At 43.7% G+C, this 19,012-nt stretch overlaps 1 protein-coding gene across 10 annotated transcripts in view; it reads left to right on the top strand.

The window, feature by feature from the left end:
• Nucleotides 1-5: 5 nt before the first annotated feature.
• Nucleotides 6-19,012, top strand: part of ASB7 (ankyrin repeat and SOCS box containing 7) — a 44,741-nt gene continuing 25,734 nt past the window's right edge. The window contains exons 1-4 of one of the 10 annotated variants that reach the window (XM_035131366.3): nucleotides 6-439; nucleotides 5,936-6,024; nucleotides 11,149-11,243; nucleotides 11,842-12,105. In XM_035131366.3, the coding sequence (XP_034987257.1) occupies nucleotides 11,895-12,105 (211 nt within the window). In that variant the 5' untranslated portion in view covers nucleotides 6-439; nucleotides 5,936-6,024; nucleotides 11,149-11,243; nucleotides 11,842-11,894. Of the gene's footprint in view, nucleotides 440-638; nucleotides 1,966-5,935; nucleotides 6,025-11,148; nucleotides 11,244-11,838; nucleotides 12,106-19,012 lie in introns of those variants that run through there. The other 9 variants (XM_035131365.3, XM_088656896.1, XM_088656894.1 and 6 more) reach the window with 9 other exon arrangements.

Raw genomic sequence — 19,012 nt, 5'->3', positions numbered from 1 at the left:
GAGTGGGTGTGGGGGACAGAGAGGAAGAGAGCGAGTAGGGGGAGGAGGGAACGGGGATGTGGGAGGGGAGGAGCGCTCGGAACCCCCGCGCGGCCCAATCGGGAGAGGCGGTGGGCTGCGGCGCGAGGCGGAGGGGAGCCGAGCGCGGCCGCTGATTGGCTGGGCGCCGGGGTCAGCCCCTGCCCGGTGACCCCGGAGTGAGGAGAGGAGGTGGCTCCTTCTCAGTCAGTCAGTCGGTCGATGCAAAGTGATTCCCCATCCGCAGCCGCTTCTCTTCTTCGCCCTCCCAGCCGTGCCTACGGCTCCCTTCTCCTCCTCTAGTACGCAAGCCCTTGCCCCCCTTGCCCCGCCAGCGAGGGGGCGAAGTGGCCGCGGGCTGGCGGCTGGGCCGGGCCCCTGAGTGACTGAGAGAGAAAGAGAGAGACGGAAAGACAGACAGGTAACGGCCGGCGAGGAGGGAGGGGCTTAGCGGCCCCCTCCCCCAATAGCAGCACGGGCTGGGGGAGGGGGAGAGGTGGTGGCAGCAGCAGCAGCAGCTGTTATTATTATTATTGGGTGAGCCTCACCTGGGATGGTGGAGATGGGGCAGGGCAGGGATAGGATATCTGCCTTTGCTCCTTCCTGGCAAGCTAGAGAGGGGTCTACTCCGCTAGAGGTTTGGTGGGGTGCTTAGCCCCTTCGCCATATCAGTAGGGGTGGCTAGGTTTACCCAGTTTTCCTTTGCAACTGCTGTTTCTCTAATTATTTATTTCAGTGAACGCTCCTTAACCTAGCTTTGGAAGCAAGCTTTATGGCTGTAGTTGTTTTTGTAATTGTGTGCGTTTGTTTTTAACTCTTATAATCTATCCTGGGACCTTTGGGTGACAGGTAAGAAGGCCACTAAATAAATGTAGACCTTGCAGTGAAAGGCTAGTAAGAAACTGGAAAAAAATAAATGCTATATAAAAAAAATCCTAGAACCCATATAAAAAAACCCTAGAACCCTGCTAGAGTCTGGCAGAGGGTGAGGCAGAAAGAGTGTTTTGTTTCTCCTGTAGTAGTTTGCAGCATTTTTGTGCTGAGGAGGGGGCTTCTCTTCTCTGATTTTTTTATTTTTTTTGTGTGGCTTCTGTGCTAGTTGTCATCTTCTGCTTGTAGTTCATCCTGGCCATAGAAATTGAGCTAGTGTTTCAGTGCAACCTAAAGAACCAACTTACCATTGTTTATTATCCTGTAATTGTTGCTTGGCCGCTTTATTGTATCCACATAAATAACTTAATTATTTTATAATAGCTTCTGACAGCGATATCCCTCCCTCCGCCAAAGTGAAAGACTCATGGTACATTAAAGGTCATTTAATCCAACCTCTGCCAGTGCAGGACATCTGTTGCTACAGTATCTCCCAAATGTGGCAATCTAACCTCTGATTAAAAAGCTGTAATGCTGAAGTGCCTATCACATTCTGAAGTACAGTAGTCTTTTCACAAAAGGAAGCTTTTACTGATGTTTAGTTTCTCAGTTTCTGTACATGTCTACTTAAAGTTCATTCCATTGAGTTCAGTGGAGCTTACTTTCTAATGATGTGGTTAAGATTATAGTGCTAGGTTGTGTGTTGTTGGGGAGGTATGAAATGTAGCCACTTATTATTTGTCATGCTTGGAGGAAAGAGGCAGTTGGAAGCTTGGGAGCATAGTTGGAGATTATAGGAATAGATTCAGAAAGAATAAATGTGACTCATTTGGAAGAATCGGGAAGATGATGGGATGGGTTAGTTGTGTTAATAAGAGTTCTGTTAGGGTGGGTGGAGTTTGCTTTCTAACAGCATCTGACTGGCCACGGGTTTCCCATATCTGGGATAAGGGAAGCAGGTAAATCAAGATAAGTTGATCTGGGAAGGGTATGTGGTGAGGAATGAGGTGACCTATATTGTCACTTCAGTGCTCAAGTTCCACTCCTTATCTGGGATGAAGGAATTGAAAAGTAATGGTGAGTTCTTTTCTTTAGATTAAAAACTGTGTTTAGAATGAGAAGCCTTTCTGAGTACCTCAGAGATTTGGTATTTTTGTCACCTTCCACAGGTCTCGCTGCAACGTAGAGAATGCAGTAAAGCAGCTCAGCAGTTTAAAACAGTAAAGAAAAGAGCAGCAGATAAAACAGCTATACCAGCTAGACACTTATAGGATATACCAGTACCTATTCACATAGCTGGGATGCTGGTGACGCTGTGGGTTAAACCATAGAGCCTAGGGCTTGCTGATCAGAAGGTCGGCTGTTCAAATTCCCGCGACGGGGTGAGCTCCCGTTGCTCGGTCCCAGCTCCTGCCAACCTAGCAGTTTGAAAGCATGTCAAAGTGCAAGTAGATAAATAGGTACCGCTACAGCAGAAAGGTAAACAGTGTTTCCGTGTGCTGCTCTGCTTTGCCAGAAGCGGCTTTGTCATGCTGGCCACATGACATGGAAGCTGTACGCCGGCTCCCTCGGCCAATAACGCGAGATGAGCGCCGCAACCCCAGAGTTGTTTACGACTGGACCTAATGGTCAGGGGTCCCTTTACCTTTATTCACATAGCTGGGAAGGCATGTTTACAGTTGTTTCTGGAAAGTGCAGGTAGTGGGCATCTTGTCATATATTGACAGGAATGCTTTTCCATAGAACCACACTGCTCCCTGCTCCAAATTACTGTGGAGTGGGCTTCTGAAATCTTAGGACGTTGTAGGAGAAGCTCCCCTGCAGATCGCAGTGATCATATGTGGGATATGGAAGAAGTTGATTCTGCATAGCAGATAAACACATCTGCTCCCATTACCCACTTTCTCTATGTTCAGAGTGGATACGTGGCCTTTTATAGCACTCTTTTCAGTGTGTGTGTGGGGGGGGGGGAGTTAATATACTGACATCCAAGTATATGGCAATTTACAGAGTGATTGTAGAAGATGGGTCCCTCCTTCAAGGATTTTTCACTTTAAATTGTGCTGTGGGGAGAGGAGAAGAGAGAAGGGCAATAGAGGAAGACTAAAGGCATGAAATGGAGATAATTCTTCTAGTTCTTTAAATATAATGTTCAGCTCATATAGGAGATCATAGAAATAGATTTTTTAAAACTGAAATATTTAATAAAGGCTACTATGACACAGCAAATTAACAGTAGCAGTGAATATCCAAGGTGTGAAAGCTCCACAGCAAGTATGCTAGTCTTAAAGGAGTGATTTTCAAATTGTAGAGCAGGCTACTCTGAGGGAGGTGCAGGGCACAGAACATCTGAAATTTTGGAGGAGTTTCAGGACAGGATGATGAAAAGCTAGGATTTTCCTTCACTCACTAGCCAGGATCTGGGTGAGTTTGAATGCTCTCTGGTGGAGCATCCACATTTGATATATTGGAGGGGTGTGTCTGACTGTATTTCCAGTGCCACATTATACTAACATGATTAGGGAATAAGGGAGCTCTGCTAGAGCTGCTGCTTTGTTGTAAGGCTTGTTCTTGAGGAGGGGGGAATTGGTGGAAATGTATCTGATTCCCCTTTTTAAGGCCAGTGTACAATTAGGACCACCATCCCTAGATTTCCACAGGCAGCATGTGAGCAAGACTCTCCACACACTCACCCATAAGACAGTTTATTGGGGGACAGCCATAAGGTTGGGTAGGGGTAGGGCTGTAGCTCAGCAGCAGAGCACCTGCTTTTTATATAGAAGGTCCCGGATCCTGACGTGTTATTCAGAAAAGGAACCCTAGTTTAAAACCTTGAGGAACACTGCTTTAAGGTGCCATAGTAATATATGTGGTAATATATGCTACAACAGAACAACAATACTGCTTAAGTTTGATCCACTTAATATTGTCATAACCTCATTCCTTCCTTAATTTTAAATACAATTGTTCCCTCCTTTATTCTCCAGGGGCTTGGACTTAAGTACAGTGGTATCTCAGGTTACAAACACCTTGAGTTACAAACACTTCGGGTTACAGACTCTACTAACCCGGAAGTAGTACCTCGGGTTAAGAACTTTGCCCCAGGATGAGAAAAGAAATGGCGTGCCGGCATTGCTGAGGCAGCGGGAGGCCCCATTAGCAAAAGTGCAACTCAAGTTAAGAACAGTTTCAGGTTAAGAACAGACCTCCGGAACAAATTAAGTTCGTAACCACTGTATACTGATCAGGCTTAACCTTTGCCGTTTTGGGGATTGCCAAAATCCGAAAAACTGGAAATTGGGTGTCTGCTAATCTTATCCCTTCCCCTTCACTGCCAGGAATTTTGGGGGGAAGACAGCACACAGTCAGCAGGTCTCATTGTTATCCCTGAGTGCTTTTTGGGGTCCACAAACTATTAGATTCCAAAGAAACTGTGCTTCAATTTTTAAAAGTTTTAAGATTTTAATTGGACGCCAGATTATGAGTTTCAAACTATAACAGAAAAGGAAACAAAATAATCCCAAACACATTGCCAGTTTCAAATATGAAAAGTGTATACAGTACGGGTATCTCAGGTTTGTCGTACTCTGTAAGTGAAGGATATACTGCGTGTATGTGAAAGCAGCAAGTGGATGCAGAAATAACTTGCACATACTCTTCCATGTAGCTCTAAGACTACTGAAGCATAACAGCAACGTGTTTGAATCAAAATCTATATTTCTGAAGCTTATTATTTTGGCCATCTGTTTTACATTTCTGACATGATCCTTAGGTGGTTGTTTATAGCACACTCTTATATGTATATGCTCTGAAGCAAGTTCCATTGAGTTAAATGGGGCTTACTCCCAGCTAGGCTGTTATAGGATTGCAGCCATAGTCTTTTAAAACTATCACAGGGAAGTCTTCTATAGCCTAGCCCAGTGGTTTTCAACCAGTGTGCTATGGCACCCTGGGGTGCCACGGGCAACACAGACCTCTCTGTCCCTCTTTTCTTCCCTCCCTCCTCTGATGCCTTCTTACGTCTCTGCCTCCCAAAGGCTTGCATAGTTGTTTATTGCAGCAGCCCTGGCTATAAGCTCTGCAGGCAAATGGGTGGGGGTGGGGGCAGCTCAGAGACCCAGGACGGCAACAGCAGCTGCCTGGAGGACTCCCGAAGGCAGAGGAACACTCTACAAGGGAGGGTATTCGAAAAAGGGTGAGAGGCTGCCAGCTCTGGAGGCAAGTGGTGCTCCTGGGCTCCTGAGCCCCACAGGGGTGCCACAGAAAGAATGTAGTTGGTTAAGGGAGCCGTGGACTCAAAAAAGGTTGAAAACCTCTGGCCTAGCCATTTCAGAGTTAAGTGTTTCCCCCTTTTTAATCTTGCAGGATCTACTTAAAATTGTTAATTGGCCTGCACGAATTTGGTTGTGACTTTGTACTGTATCATGGAATTCTGTGGGCAACCTAGGGATAGTTGCCATCTCTCAGCCTAACCTACAGTGGTGCCTCGCTTAACAAACGCCCCGTAAGACAAAATGTTCGCTTAAAGAAAGGATTTTTCTAGCGGAGGGTGCCTCGCTAGACAAATTCGTTTTACGAAAAATTCGTCTAGCGAATCGCGGTTTCCCATAGGAATGCATTGAAATTCAATTAATGCGTTCCTATGGGCAATTTTTTTAAAAAAAATATTCAATGCATTCCTATGGGATTCGCTAGACAAATTTTTCGTTATAAGAATAGACCCGTGGAACGAATTAAATTCATCTAGTGAGGCACCACTGTACCTCACAGGGATTATTTACTATTTATTTATTTATACCCTCTCCTTCATCCAAAGGTCCGAGATTAGAAATATAGAGTCCAATTTTATTTCATTTTTTTAAAAAATTGAAACAGCATAAAACAAAATACAGAGTTTTGTTGTGAGAATAAATTGGGGTTGGGGAAGGAGACCAATAAACTGCCCTGCACTCCTTGATGGAAGGGTAGAGTAAAATGTAATAAAACAAGTGTAGAGTAAGGAATTATCTTGTACCAGCTGCAACCCTGGTTCTTCTTGTCATTCCAGGCTCATGCCGTTGCAGAATAAATTCGCAGATTTTGAATCCAAAACAAAAGTCAAGAGGCAAAGATGTAATGGAAGAACCCAGTATCCAGGTGACAAACTTCAATCCTGGTTTTTTATGCTTTCACACTATTTTGCGAGCGCTGTTACCCAGATTCTTGGCTTGCTGACAGTGGATTATAACTGTTGGCTGATGTCTTACATAGCTTCCACTGTGATAAAATGATCAAAATGTTGAGAGATGAAGTGGCATAGTTGTTTTCTCTTTGTATTTGGCTAGTTACCCTGGAAAATTTGGATGGCCTCCTAGAATTAGCTGTTCTAAATTTTACATAGCATGTATTGTGTCCAATACTGTACAGTATAGGCAATTATTGAAGCCTGATTCTATGCATGTTTCCTTCAAAGGAAGCTCCATTGTATTCCAATAGGATTGTGGCCTTCATGTAAAAAGGTCTCCATTTTGGATATTTTTTGCTTATACAGTACAGGTAATTAACCTATTGTTGTACAAGTTAGATTTCAAAGTGAAGAGAAGGCAGTGCAACTAGAACCATGTAAATTCATAACTATGGATTAACTTCTAGTTGGATCTGTGCTTTTCTGAGCATCAATTTCTATGCTACTTTTCACTTGTCTGGTTCAGATATTAAGCACAGATTCATACTGTATATGCTAAGATATGGAAGAGGCACTGCCTTTTCGGTGCACTGCAATTAAACCAGAAAGTCTTCAGTTAGCCCGTTTCTTGAGGGGGCAAGAATCATGTGTATCTTCACTTATTAAGCTGAGATTTTTGTCTGAACCATGGCATTTTGTGCATATCCCTGGAAATTGGATATCCTCTGTGACTGATGTATGTTTATAATCATAAATGTCTTGATGAGATTGGGCTCTATTGATATTCTAGCAGTGAAAGAGTCAAATGTTGTTTTTGTTCAGTGAGGCTCAGTGTGTTTAAGGGGGCTTTTTTAGTATTGCAGGAATTTGAAGATATGTCACCAGCGAAAGATTCACAAAGTAAACAACAAAAGGTGGAATATATTGGCCTTAACTGTTTTATCTTAGTTTGATTGAAATTCATCTTATGCTAAATATTTACATTTATCTGAAGGCTAAAGTATATTCAAATTTTTGTGCTGTTTTATATTGCAATGTTCTTATGGAGTCTTTGTGATCTTGGAGTTTTTTGCACTTGTGGGTTAAACCACAGAGCCTAGGGCTTGCCGATCAGAAGGTTGGTGGTGCAGATGCCCACGACGGGGTGAGCTCCCATTGTTCGGTCCCAGCTCCTGCCAACCTAGCAGTTTGAAAGCATGTCAAAGTGCAAGTAGATAAATAGGTACCACTACAGCAGGAAGGTAAACAGCGTTTCCGTGTGCTGCTCTGGTTCGCCAGAAGCGGCTTTGTCATGCTGGCCACATGACCTGGAAGCTGTACGCCGGCTCCCTCGGCCAATAATGTGGATGAGCGCCCCAACCCCAGAGTTGGTCACAACTGGACCTAATGGTCAGGGGTCCCTTTACCTTTACCTAAATTGCAATCATATTATAAAACAATGAGCATATACAGTAAAATTATAGATGACATTTTATATACAAATAAGATAAAATCTGGATAGTTGAACTGGATCATCCTGTCCACAGTCCAAAGGTCCTGTTTACTAATGTCAAAAGGGACCTCCCTAGATTTAGGATCAAAGTAACATGTGAGTAACATTATTTAACATTAACAAGTCTAAATTGGAATTAAAATCTTAATTTATATGTACACCAATAATATGCCTAGTGCTTTATAATCATTTACTCAGTGTTCCACTGAGGTGGGACATTGAGTCCTATTTTACAGTTGGCTAGTTGATGTTTAGCTGGAGTGACTTGCATAGGACCACCAGAAATGAAACATCAGTAAAGCAGCATTGAATACCATTTTTTTAGATCCAAGTCAAATCCTGTTCTGAATAAGTGCCAGATGCACTAATGTGCCATTGAAGCTCACCACGATCTGTTGACTGACTCCCTGCAAGTATAGGAGTGAGCCTTCAAGTGAGAAAGAAGGTCAGGAAAGAGGAGTGTTGTACATTGTCTATATGTGTTGACAGTTACAATCCCAAGAAAGGAACTGGGTCTCTGATCCTATGACCTGTGCATAAAAAGGCCATGTGGGTATACAGTGGTACCTCTGGATGCGAACGGGATCCGTTCTGGAGGCCCGTTCGCAACACATAAAGGCCGCATCCTGAAGTGCTGCGTCTGTGACGCAATTCGGCGCTTATGCGCAAAGCACACGCCAAACCTGGAAATAACGTGTTCCGGGACTTCCGGGTTCAGCGTGTCCGTAACCTGAAAAAACATAACCCGCAGCGGATGTAACATGAGGTATGACTGTACAAGCCATTATTATTTTTATTATTACTGGCTGACCCGGCCATGCGTTGCTGTGGTTCTTTCCTGTGATCCCCCCCACCCTGTCCCGATCCATGACATATCCTGCCCCTCCTTCCTCCACCCCGGCTCATCCCTGTGTTTCGGTAGGATACCCTTCCCTCTGTTGTCCCTGGGGAGTGTTGGCCCCTCCCCCCTGTATCTCCATACCTTGACCCCCACCCTTGGAGAAGGAACTGTTCGGTTCTGGGTTCAATTTCCCAGCATGCACTTTTGTCTGAGCCCTCTGTTGTCCCTGGGGAGTGTTGGCCCCTACCCCGGTATCTTCCTACATTGGCCCCCACCCTTGGAGAAGGAACTGTCAGTTTCTGGGTTCCATTTCCCAGTATTTACTTTTGTCTGAGCCCTCTGTTGTCCCCTCCCCCCTGTATCTCCATACATTGGCCCCTGCGCACGCATCGTGAACATTTCTATATATTTAGATTAAGGATCGGGGGTGATGATGCGCCCTGGGACCCAGAGAACTACTTTAAAAATCCCGACCGGGGGGGGGGGTTCAAATAGCGAAGCCCCGTAGCAACAGACAGGCCCAGGCAGATGGAGGGGGGCCATATGGGCCACTTGGCGCAGGCCTCCGAATCCAAAGGGGGTCTCAGTCAGCATATTCACAATCAGTAAGATGAAAAGAGTAACAAAAGGGTTAAAAACAGGGCCACATTATCCACCTGGCTTGGACCTCTGTCTGGCCTTGCAAGGGCCTGGCAACAGAAGGCGTGTTCTGAAGCACCCGAGTTGTTCAGTTCCATAAAAAACCCAGGAAGTGGCAAGGGGAAGGTAGAGGATTGTAAATCGAGGGGGGGGGAATTGGGCACTGCAAATATCTGAGGACTTAAACTGGGGAGAGAAAGTGCATGGTTGGTTTTTTTTAAAAAAGACGCAGATGCTTGCAATCAGTCGTAGTATATGTGAAATGGAGGGTAATAGCTCCCCCCCTTCAGATCCCCCTGAGCCTCAGAGTCCCCCTGAGTCGAGGCGAGATACTGTGGAGAGGGCAGGTTTCATCCCTGTGTCTCCCCCCCCACCCTGTTCTGACCCATTACGTATCCCTGCTCCCTATTTGGCCCCCACCCCACCCCCAGGCAGGCCCCTACCTCCACATGGCAAAGTGGTTATTTGGTGGGGGGTAGTGGTGCTAAATGGTAAAGTAAAAAACCCTTGCCGTGCAGGGGCCTACATAAATCAAAGGCCGTGCTGCGTTCTGTGATCCATGTGCTTGTCCTCTCCCTAGGAGCCTGTCTGATAATGGCAGCCTTGGTGGTTTCAGCTGCTTGGTTGATGATGTCATTTGGTTTGTGGGTGTGGCTTAGATTTCACAGGAAGGGAGGGGGTGGAGGAGGGTATAACGCCACTTGAGGGCGCTGTTCGACTTGGTGGAAAACCAGGTTTCTACCTGCCCAGATGTGAAATTTGAGGGATTTTTGTCCCCAACAACGCTCAGGGAGTGGCCTGGATCGTTGTGTCAAAATTTCAGGACGATCGGTCAAGGGGTTACGGAGAAAAGTGGAACACACACTTTCACGGTTTTTACATTTATATATATATAGATTATTTGTACCATCCTTTATACAAAGTTTACAGGGTTGTTTACAATGTAAAACACAAAAATACACGCCGTCATAACAAACAGAAACAAAAACCCCACTGTTGGATAGGCATAGATTGTTTAATTAGCCAAAGGTCTTGGGAGAAGAGGAATGTTTTCCCCTGGTGCCTAAAGATATGTAACAAAGGCTCCAGGCAAGCCTTCCTGGGGAGGGCATTCCACAAGAAGGGAGCCACTGCAGAAAAGGCCCGTTCTTGTGTTGCCACCCTCCAGACCTCTTGCAGAGGAGGCACACGAGGAAGGGCCTCAGATGGTGATCTCAGCATCCAGGTTAGTTTACAGTGGTACCTCTACTTACGAATTTAATGCGTTCCGAATGCACATTCGTAAGTTGAAAAAAATTGTAAGGTGAATCCCATAGGAATGCATTGGGGGGGGGAAACGTAAGTCGAAGCAACCCTATCTAAACTGCATCCAAGATGGCGGACGGAGCTCCGTTTGTAAGTAGAACATTCGTAACTAGAGTTATTCGTAAGTAGAGGTACTACTGTATATGCGTATAGGTGGTCCTTGAGTTATTGAAGGATTCCACCCCTAACTTAGACAGTCGCTCCAGAAGGATACCATGCTTGATAGTATTGAAAGCAACTCAGAGGTTGAGACAGAGATCATCATCCAGGGAACCAAAGTGGTTTCTATTCCATAACCTTACTTTAGGCCCCGAAACCAGGCCTAAACTGGTAGTGGCATTTCTATTCTATAACCTTTCTATTCCGTAACCATAACTTATTACTTGATTATTTGGCATACAGAGGTTTCACAGGAGGGGAATTATTTCTTACCCAGAAATCTTTAGAAAGAGTGTTGGGTGTATTTCTGTAGACTATAGTGAGGGGGCATCATTCACCCGCCATCTCCTACACAGGATAACCTTTAGGGTTTTAATGCTTGTACATCTATGTGCCTACTAGAAAAAATATGGGATGCTGATGTGCCAGTGTGTGCCAGTGTCGTCTTCCTTCTGCATTTTTTCTCCATCTTGTTCTACCATGCCAAGTTACATGTCTTAAATTAAGCATCTTTTTTCAAACTGCTTTCATTATTTCACCCTGTTTTAGACACCCTTGTGTTAAGATGCATGAAATCTATGTGACATTTGAGAATCAATGAACAATTTTTATTTATTTTTGCTTGCTTTGATCTAACAAGACTACGTTCTTTATTTCAAGGAAAGCAGTTCGCTTGACACATTATACCTGCCAACAAGGTTATGTATAATGAAGATGGGAAATACAACTAACAAAAAGTGACCTCTGGTTATAAGGTAACTATTTTTTTAATTGAACACTTAAACTTTGATTTGTTTTAGAAAATGTTAAAATGCCTCTTTCTTAGGGTAGTAACAGTGAAGGACATCCAGGATCTACTCATTCAGTGCTATCTTCAGTGATAGCATTAGGGATAAATGGCTGAGGCAAATAACAATAAATGAAAGTTTCATTGCACAATTACAATTTTTGGAAAGATATATCAGAAACTGAGGGGCAATGGATGAACAACTGATTGACCAATGGCATGAGGAAATCATGGCATGATTGACCAATGGCATGAGGAAACCAATATCTAGGAAATCATTTGGAATGTAATAAAATGTTACGCGTCTAAAACCTTGAGTACCATTAAATTTTGTTATGTGAAAGTTGACTTTTATAATTGATCCTTTAGCCTTCTCAATTGGCTATTTTGGGGGTACAGTGGGGACTGAAAAGCCCTGGCACATGGGTGCGTGTGTGCAGCTTTGTGGCTCCTGAGCTATGGAGGCTCCATGTAGCTCCATGTGGCTCCATGTTGCTATGGAGTATTATTGGCACTCTCCCTGTCCCCCTCTCCGAATCTGATTTATATTTACTGTGTTTCAGTAGCAGGTGACCTGTGAGACCTCATGATCCTTCTTTAGGAGGCAGATTCTGCGAGGATGTTACATCACCACTGCCGGAGGAACCCCGAACTACAGGAGGAATTGCAGATTCAGGCTGCGGTGGCTGCTGGAGATGTTCACACTGTGCGCAAGATGCTAGAGCAGGGCTATTCTCCAAACGGTCGAGATGCCAATGGCTGGACCTTGCTCCATTTCTCAGCAGCAAGAGGAAAAGAAAGATGTGTCCGTGTATTCCTCGAACATGGAGGTTGGTTGACTTAAATGAGGTGGGGTAAAATTTGACCAAGCATCAAGGATTTTATCCATCGCACATTCACTTTAAACTCCTGTTTGTTTGTTTGTTTGTTTGTTTGTTTGTTTGTTTTTATGGCAGTGGCCACATTCAAATGATCACATCTCTGCTTAGTAAGTCAAGATATGTGCAAACTTCATGAACTCCTTGCTTCCCACTTGGTGTGAGTATGCAAATGAGATGGGAAATGGCAGCATATCTTCCAGTTATGCCTGACTCTGGAAACGGTCACTTTAAAGTTAGCCTCCAGATCTTGACTTGACTGAAAGCAATTAACCATAGCTCCTGGTTGGGCGTAATTGGAAGCTATTGTTAACTGCCACTTCCTGACTTGTTCGCTCAAGGGAGAAATGAAGGAACTGCATACCTTATGAAGCTCACTCATATTGAGCTTAGGTTTTTATCATCTGAATGTGGCTCTTTTCGCGTTTGGTTTCATAAAATGATCAGGTAAGCTGGGTAGGACTTAATTTATGTACTTTAAATCTAATAGTGAATTAAAAAATAAAAAAGTGAGTAGGCATGGTATGGAATTGCAAAATCCACCACAAGGGGGCTCCCCTCTGTTAAGTATTTTGAATACTGTACTGTACATACCAGAGAAATAAAAGGTTGCAAGGATGCTCAAGGAATCCATTCACTTTGCATCTAGGCTATGTTAGTTTTCTCTTGTTATTTATTAATTAAATTTATATATTGCTCTTTATCTGAGGATAACAGGGTGGTTTACAATATAAAAAACACAAAAATATATAATATAATAACAAACAGAACAATCCCCCCCCCCAAAGTTTGAAAGGCAATAGATTGTTTAATTAGCCAAAGGCCTGGAAAAAGAAGAATGTTTTCAACTGGCACCTGAAGATATGTAATGAAGGACCAGATGAGCCTCTTTGGGGAGAGTGTTCCACAAACAGAGAGCCACCATCGAAAAGACCTGTTCTCTAGTTGCCACCTTCTGGACCTCTCCTGGATGTGGCAAATGAAGAAGGGCACCTCAGATGATGATCACAGGATCTGGGTTGGTTCATGTGAAAAGAGGTGATCCTTGAGGTCTTGCATTCCTGAGCCATTTAAGGCTTTGCAGGTCAAAAACAACACTTTGAATCGATCCTGGAAACTAATTGGCAATCAGTGCAATCAGGCCAGTATTGGTGTTACATTCTCAAACCATCTTGCCCTGGTGAGCAGCCTGGCACTGAATTCTGCTCTAGCTGAAGTTTCTGAACCACCTGGAGAGGCAGCCACATGTATAACATGTTGCAGTAACCTAGAGGTTACCAGAGCATAGACAACAGAAGTTAGGGGTGCAGCTGGGCCACCAGCCAAAGCTGATGGAAGGCACTCTGCACCACCGAAGCCAACTGAGCCTCAAGAGACAGCAATGGATCCGGTAGTATTCTCAAGCTGTATACCAACTCCTTCAGAAGGAGTGTAATGTCATCAAGAGCAGGCAACCTCCCATCTATCCAATCTAGAAAACCACCTATCAACTGCCTTAGTCTTACCTGGATTGAGCTTCAGTTTATTGGCTCTCATCCAGTCCAAGACACCTATAGATGTAAGGGAGAAGTAGAGCTGTGTGTCATCAGCATATCGCTGACAATGTACTCCAAAATTCTGTATGACCCCACTCCGCTGTTTCATGTAAGTGTTAAGTAGAATGTGGGATAAAATCTAATTCTGAGGAACCCCACATTGAAGGCTCCATGGGGCTGAAGAGCATTCCTCAAGTATCACCCTTGGGAAATAGACATCCAAGAAGGAACAACCATTGCGTGCTTTGAAACTTTTGTGTAAACCAAATATCAAATGTAGATGATGATACAGTGGTACCTCGGTTTATGAACACAATTGGTTCCGGAAGTCTGTTCATATACTGAAGCATTCATAAACTGAAGTGAACTTTCCCATTGGAAGTAATGGAAAGTGGATTAATCTGTTCCAGACGTGTCTGCGGAGTACCCAACCTGAAGCGTACTTAACCCGAAGCATGGGTGTAATTGGTTCCAGAAGTCTGTTCGTAAACTGAAGTGTTCATAAACTGAAGCGAACTTTCCCATAGAAAGTAATGGAAAGTGAATTAATCCGTTCTAGATGGGTCCGTGGCGATCGTAAACCAAAAATTTGTAAACCGAGGTGTTCATAAACCGAGGTTCCATTGTACTGTGGTACCTCGGATGTCGAACGTAATCCATTCCAGAAGACTGTTTGACTTCCAAAATGTTCTACAACCGAGGCGCAATGGGTGGTTGGCAAATTCCATTGAGAAAATGGAAAAACATGCCTCGGAAGCCGTTCGACTTCCAAGGCGTGTTAAAAAACGAAAGCATTCACTTACAGGTTTTCGGCGTTCAGCTTCTGAATCATTCGGCTTCCAAGGTGCTCGAAAACCAAGGTTCTACCGTAGCAATTTAAGAGGTGTTCTGTTTTTGTGTCTTTGGTTTCTTTGAACTGGTAACATAGTTTTTCTAAGCAGCTTCGAAGCCCAGCCATCATTGCAAATGTTCAAAGGGAGCTCCTGGGAGTGAAAAGATCTGATTTGGACCCATGAGAGCACCCATCTCTCTCCTCCCCCCCCCACTGGTACAGTGTCCCTGGGAGGCTTGGTGTATATTTACACATCATTTCCATAGTCGTTTGCAGTCCTATTTGAACATAGTCACAGTAGCAGCTGGTCTTGGAAGCTCCTTGGGAGTGGCTATTTTACCAGATTAAAGTTTCTGTCTTTTTAAAAGCAGGCTTCAGCCTATGTAGTAAAACAGGGATCAGCAAACTTTTTCAGCAGGGGGCTGGTCCACTGTGCCTCAAACCTTGTGGGGGGCTGGACTAGATTTTTTTGGGGGGGGGGAATGAACAAATTCCTATGCCCCACAAATAACCCAGAGATGCATTTTAAATAAAAGCACACATTCTACTCATGTAAAAACACCAGGAAGGCCCCACAAATAATCCAGAGATGTATTTTAAATAAAAGGACACATTTTACTCATGTAAAAACATGCTGATTCCCGGACCGTCCGCAGGCCGGATTTAGAAGGCGATTGGGCCGGATCTGGCCCCTGGGCCTTAGTTTGCCTACCCATGTAGTAAAACATAAGTACCATTCTAAATGTGGTTCTAGTACAGACTTTTTATTTTTGTTTTAAAACTTGCAAATAGTAAACAAACAACCTGGGAATTAACAATGTGAAAGTGACACAGACTGACCATCCCTGGTTAAGGGCAGTGTTCCAGAACTCTGTACTACAGGGATTGAACAAAAGAAATTGTGTGTATTATGGTTGAACCAGGAGTTGTGCTCGCACTTGGGGGGTGGGGAGCAAAAGGAGAGCCATTTGTGCATTCATGGGAAACCACAATTCAGAGGTGGCTAAAATGTGGCCCTTCATATGTTGCTGGACTACAGCTCCTGCATTCCTGAGTGTTGGCTATGCTTGCAGGAATTGATGGAAGTTTGGAGCCCAATGTCATCTAGCAGTGTATCTCAACCTTGGTCCGCCAGCTGTTTTTGAACTACAACTCTCATCATCCCTGACCACTGGTTCTGCTAACTATGGATGATGGGAGTTGTAGTCCAAACCAGCTGGAGGCCCAAGGTTGAGAAACACTGATCTAGAGGGCTACAGGTTCCCCACCCCTGCCATAGTTAATGGTTTCCAGGAAAGTATGAACATGGCCGCTATGTTCATAAAGTGAATTGGGGCCTATGTGCCTATGTAAAATTGGTGAATTCAAGACAAGATGGCAGAAAGACTGGAATTTAAAGAAAGGGAAACTCATAGAACTTTTGTGTGGCCTCTTACCGGGGAAATTTCTCTGTAGGCATGAGCTTATGGAACAAACTGGTCCAAGTGAATCATGATTTGCCAAACCCCAACAAAGCTTTGTACAGTCATACCTTGTTTTGTGTCGGGGATCCGTTCCGGAGCCCTGGACGCTAGCCGAAAAGGATGCTGGGCAAAGCGCCACGTCTGGGCATGCACGTGGAGCAGTTTGTGCTTATGTGTATGCGCGAAGTGCAATTTAGCGCTTCTGTGCATGCGCGAGCGGCAAACCCGGGAGTAACCTGTTCCGGTACTTCCCGGTTTGCTGCAGACGTTCGCCAGAATGGACGCTAGACGACGCAGACGTTCACAGAGGTATTACTGTATGCCACATAAGTACCCCTTCATGTATCTAATATATAAAAATCTAATATACCATATATAAATCTACTAGAGGCTGAGGTTTTACGATGGAAATGATTTTGAACACTCAAGGAAAGCATGATGATGTATTATTCAGTTCTGCTCATGTAGCTCCTACCTTCTCTTGACAATAGTGTGTTTATTGTGGACTCTTCTGCATTATCTTACATTGCTCCAGTAGAGTAGATTCCTCTTGCTTACCGTTGGCTATATTTTTAAGAAAAAGAAAAATATTTTTGTGTTGCAAGAAATAGTTTGTATGCTTTATCATTGTATATCTTAGATCTTGTACATAGTGCCTGATCTATATCTGAGTGCATGTGCTGTATAAACACAAAGCCCATTCCTTCTAGATGGTGCTAACTTATGGAACTGAGCATTTAATGAGGGGGTTGATCTGTGTCATGAAATATATTACTAGTTAATTAGGAGAATAGCACAGAAATAGCCTATTGCTGCCTTAAAGCAAAGGTTATAAATGATCAAACTGCATAAATAGTTGGCAAGTTTTAGCTTAAACTTCAAGTATTGCAAATTGTATGATCTTTTAAGGTCCAGTAGAATAAATTATGACCATTTTTTATCCTTCCTATGGTAAGTGTGGCCAGAAGATGGCAGTACAAGTGTTTGTAGAACTGCAATGAATTTACTCCCAAAAATTACCCTGTGTGAGTCTTGATGTCTAATAAACTCCACCTATTCCCTAGTTATGCAAATATTCATCAGAATATTTGATAGCTTCGATATCCAATGTCCCCCCCCAGTATTTGATATCTGCAGTTTATATTAGCTGTATTTGATAATTGCTAACATGTATTTGACATTAGCCATACTTTGATAGCTGGTAGGCAGTAGTATGTTAAAGTAGTTTTCAGACTTTCTGAAGGGAATACTGTAGACAGTAGTATCTGTTATACAGCTCCTGGACATTACAGAGCATTCTGTAGCATGTTCGAAGGTGGTTGCTTAGTTCACACAGGGCAATGCTAAGCTGCCACATTCCCCCTTGGCTGCACATTGCAGAGGAAAGATCAGTAGTGGTGGGCAAGCTATCTTCCAGTTGTTCTTCTCATTAGGGAACCCTAATAGGATTCTCTCCCTGCCCCTGCGAAAGTTTCAAAATCACTGTACTCATAACAGTGTGCTGACGATGAGCATGCAGTAATATTTAGTATTAGATTTTGAAAAGCTGACATGTAATCATTTATATTTTTAATCGTAAAACTTTTGATCTATAACATGAAATGTTATTTGATGGATGGTGGGGTGGGGGTAGGCTTCGTTGAAGAGATACCAACAAGTTCAAAGCATTCAAATTCTCAGATTAAAATTGAGTAAAACAACAACAGTGAGGACCCATGGTCCTAAATAGAATTATAGTAGCATCACTTGTTATAATACTGTTTGTTAGCATGAGTTTTTAAGTTGTCATGCAGATGCTTTATCAGAAATAGTCTAATTTAAATAGATTGGCTTCTATTCCTTCCAGTGGCTACTGAATACTTATAGACTTTCTGGAATTGTTCGTTGGGCAGAGTGGTTTTTTTGTGTTTGTGTTAAGAGCTAGTCTTAAAACTACTTGGTTTAACACCTGCACCAGATAATAACAGAGCAAGATAGTTACATTAACTGTGTTGCCCTAAAGTAGGGTTGCCATATTTCAAAAAGTGAAAATCTGGACACAAAAGTTGTTGAGCTTTTTAAAGTTTTGCCCATTTTTAAGGAAGTTCGCCAAAATTGACATGGGTTGCCTGTCATACATCCGGATTTTCCCGGACGTTTCAGCGATTTTTACTGGAGCACTGTTTCCAACTGCCGAATCCTGGCTATGTCCAGGAAATTCCAGACATATGGCAGCCCTACCCTAAAGTTCTAAAGCCCTGTTAGATGATTGGATAGAAAAATAATTTTTTATTGGAAGTTTCACAGTAAAGCCAACCAAAAAAACTACTCTTGAACAGAACTTCAGGGACATGCAGGAAGAACATGAGATTAAGATTTGGAGCAGCTGGGCTGACCTCAGGCTTGCTACACCCTTGGGAAAGCACTTGGTGAAAACTTCTTAATTCATTTCCTGGCCACCACAGTATTTACCCCCTGTTTTTTCACCTCATTTTTTTCCTCCTTTGCTTCCTCTGTTTGTCTTGAGAGAAACAAACCACCAGCACTGGTCTGCACTTAACATATACAGGCAATCCCCCATTTATGCAGTGGTTACGTTCTGAGGCACCGTGCGCATATGGGAAGTCATGTATAATTGAAGCACCCATTGGAAAAGCCTGGAATCACCCTCTAAAGCTCTGGAAAGCCTTTAAAAACCAGCAGCCCTACCAGATGGGCAGGAATGGTCTTCCTCATCGCTGGAGGACGATTTGCAAACAATGACAAGCAGGGTAGATGGTACATCAAAGTGCTTGGTTTTGGGTCAGATTCACTTGGTGGGGCTGATAGTGTATTGCAGAAGAACATGGGGATGAGCAGCTGGCAGTTTTGCCTCTTCAGCTGGTCAGGGCACGTTTGGGCAGCCTCCTGGTCCACAAATGCAGCTTCAATATGGGTGGCAATATTTTTTAAATTAAAATGTCGTTTGAAGTGGTCCAGCCAACCGCAGCTAGCTCAGAACTCCTTTGCAGGCTGCTTGAAGCGCACATGCAGCCTGAGAGTCGTCTTGT

The sequence above is a fragment of the Zootoca vivipara genome, chromosome 13, assembly GCF_965207765.1.
Source record: "Zootoca vivipara chromosome 13, rZooViv2.hap1.1, whole genome shotgun sequence".
In the NCBI taxonomy this organism is placed as follows: domain Eukaryota; kingdom Metazoa; phylum Chordata; class Lepidosauria; order Squamata; family Lacertidae; genus Zootoca; species Zootoca vivipara.
This window is presented reverse-complemented; position numbering and strand designations above follow the sequence as displayed.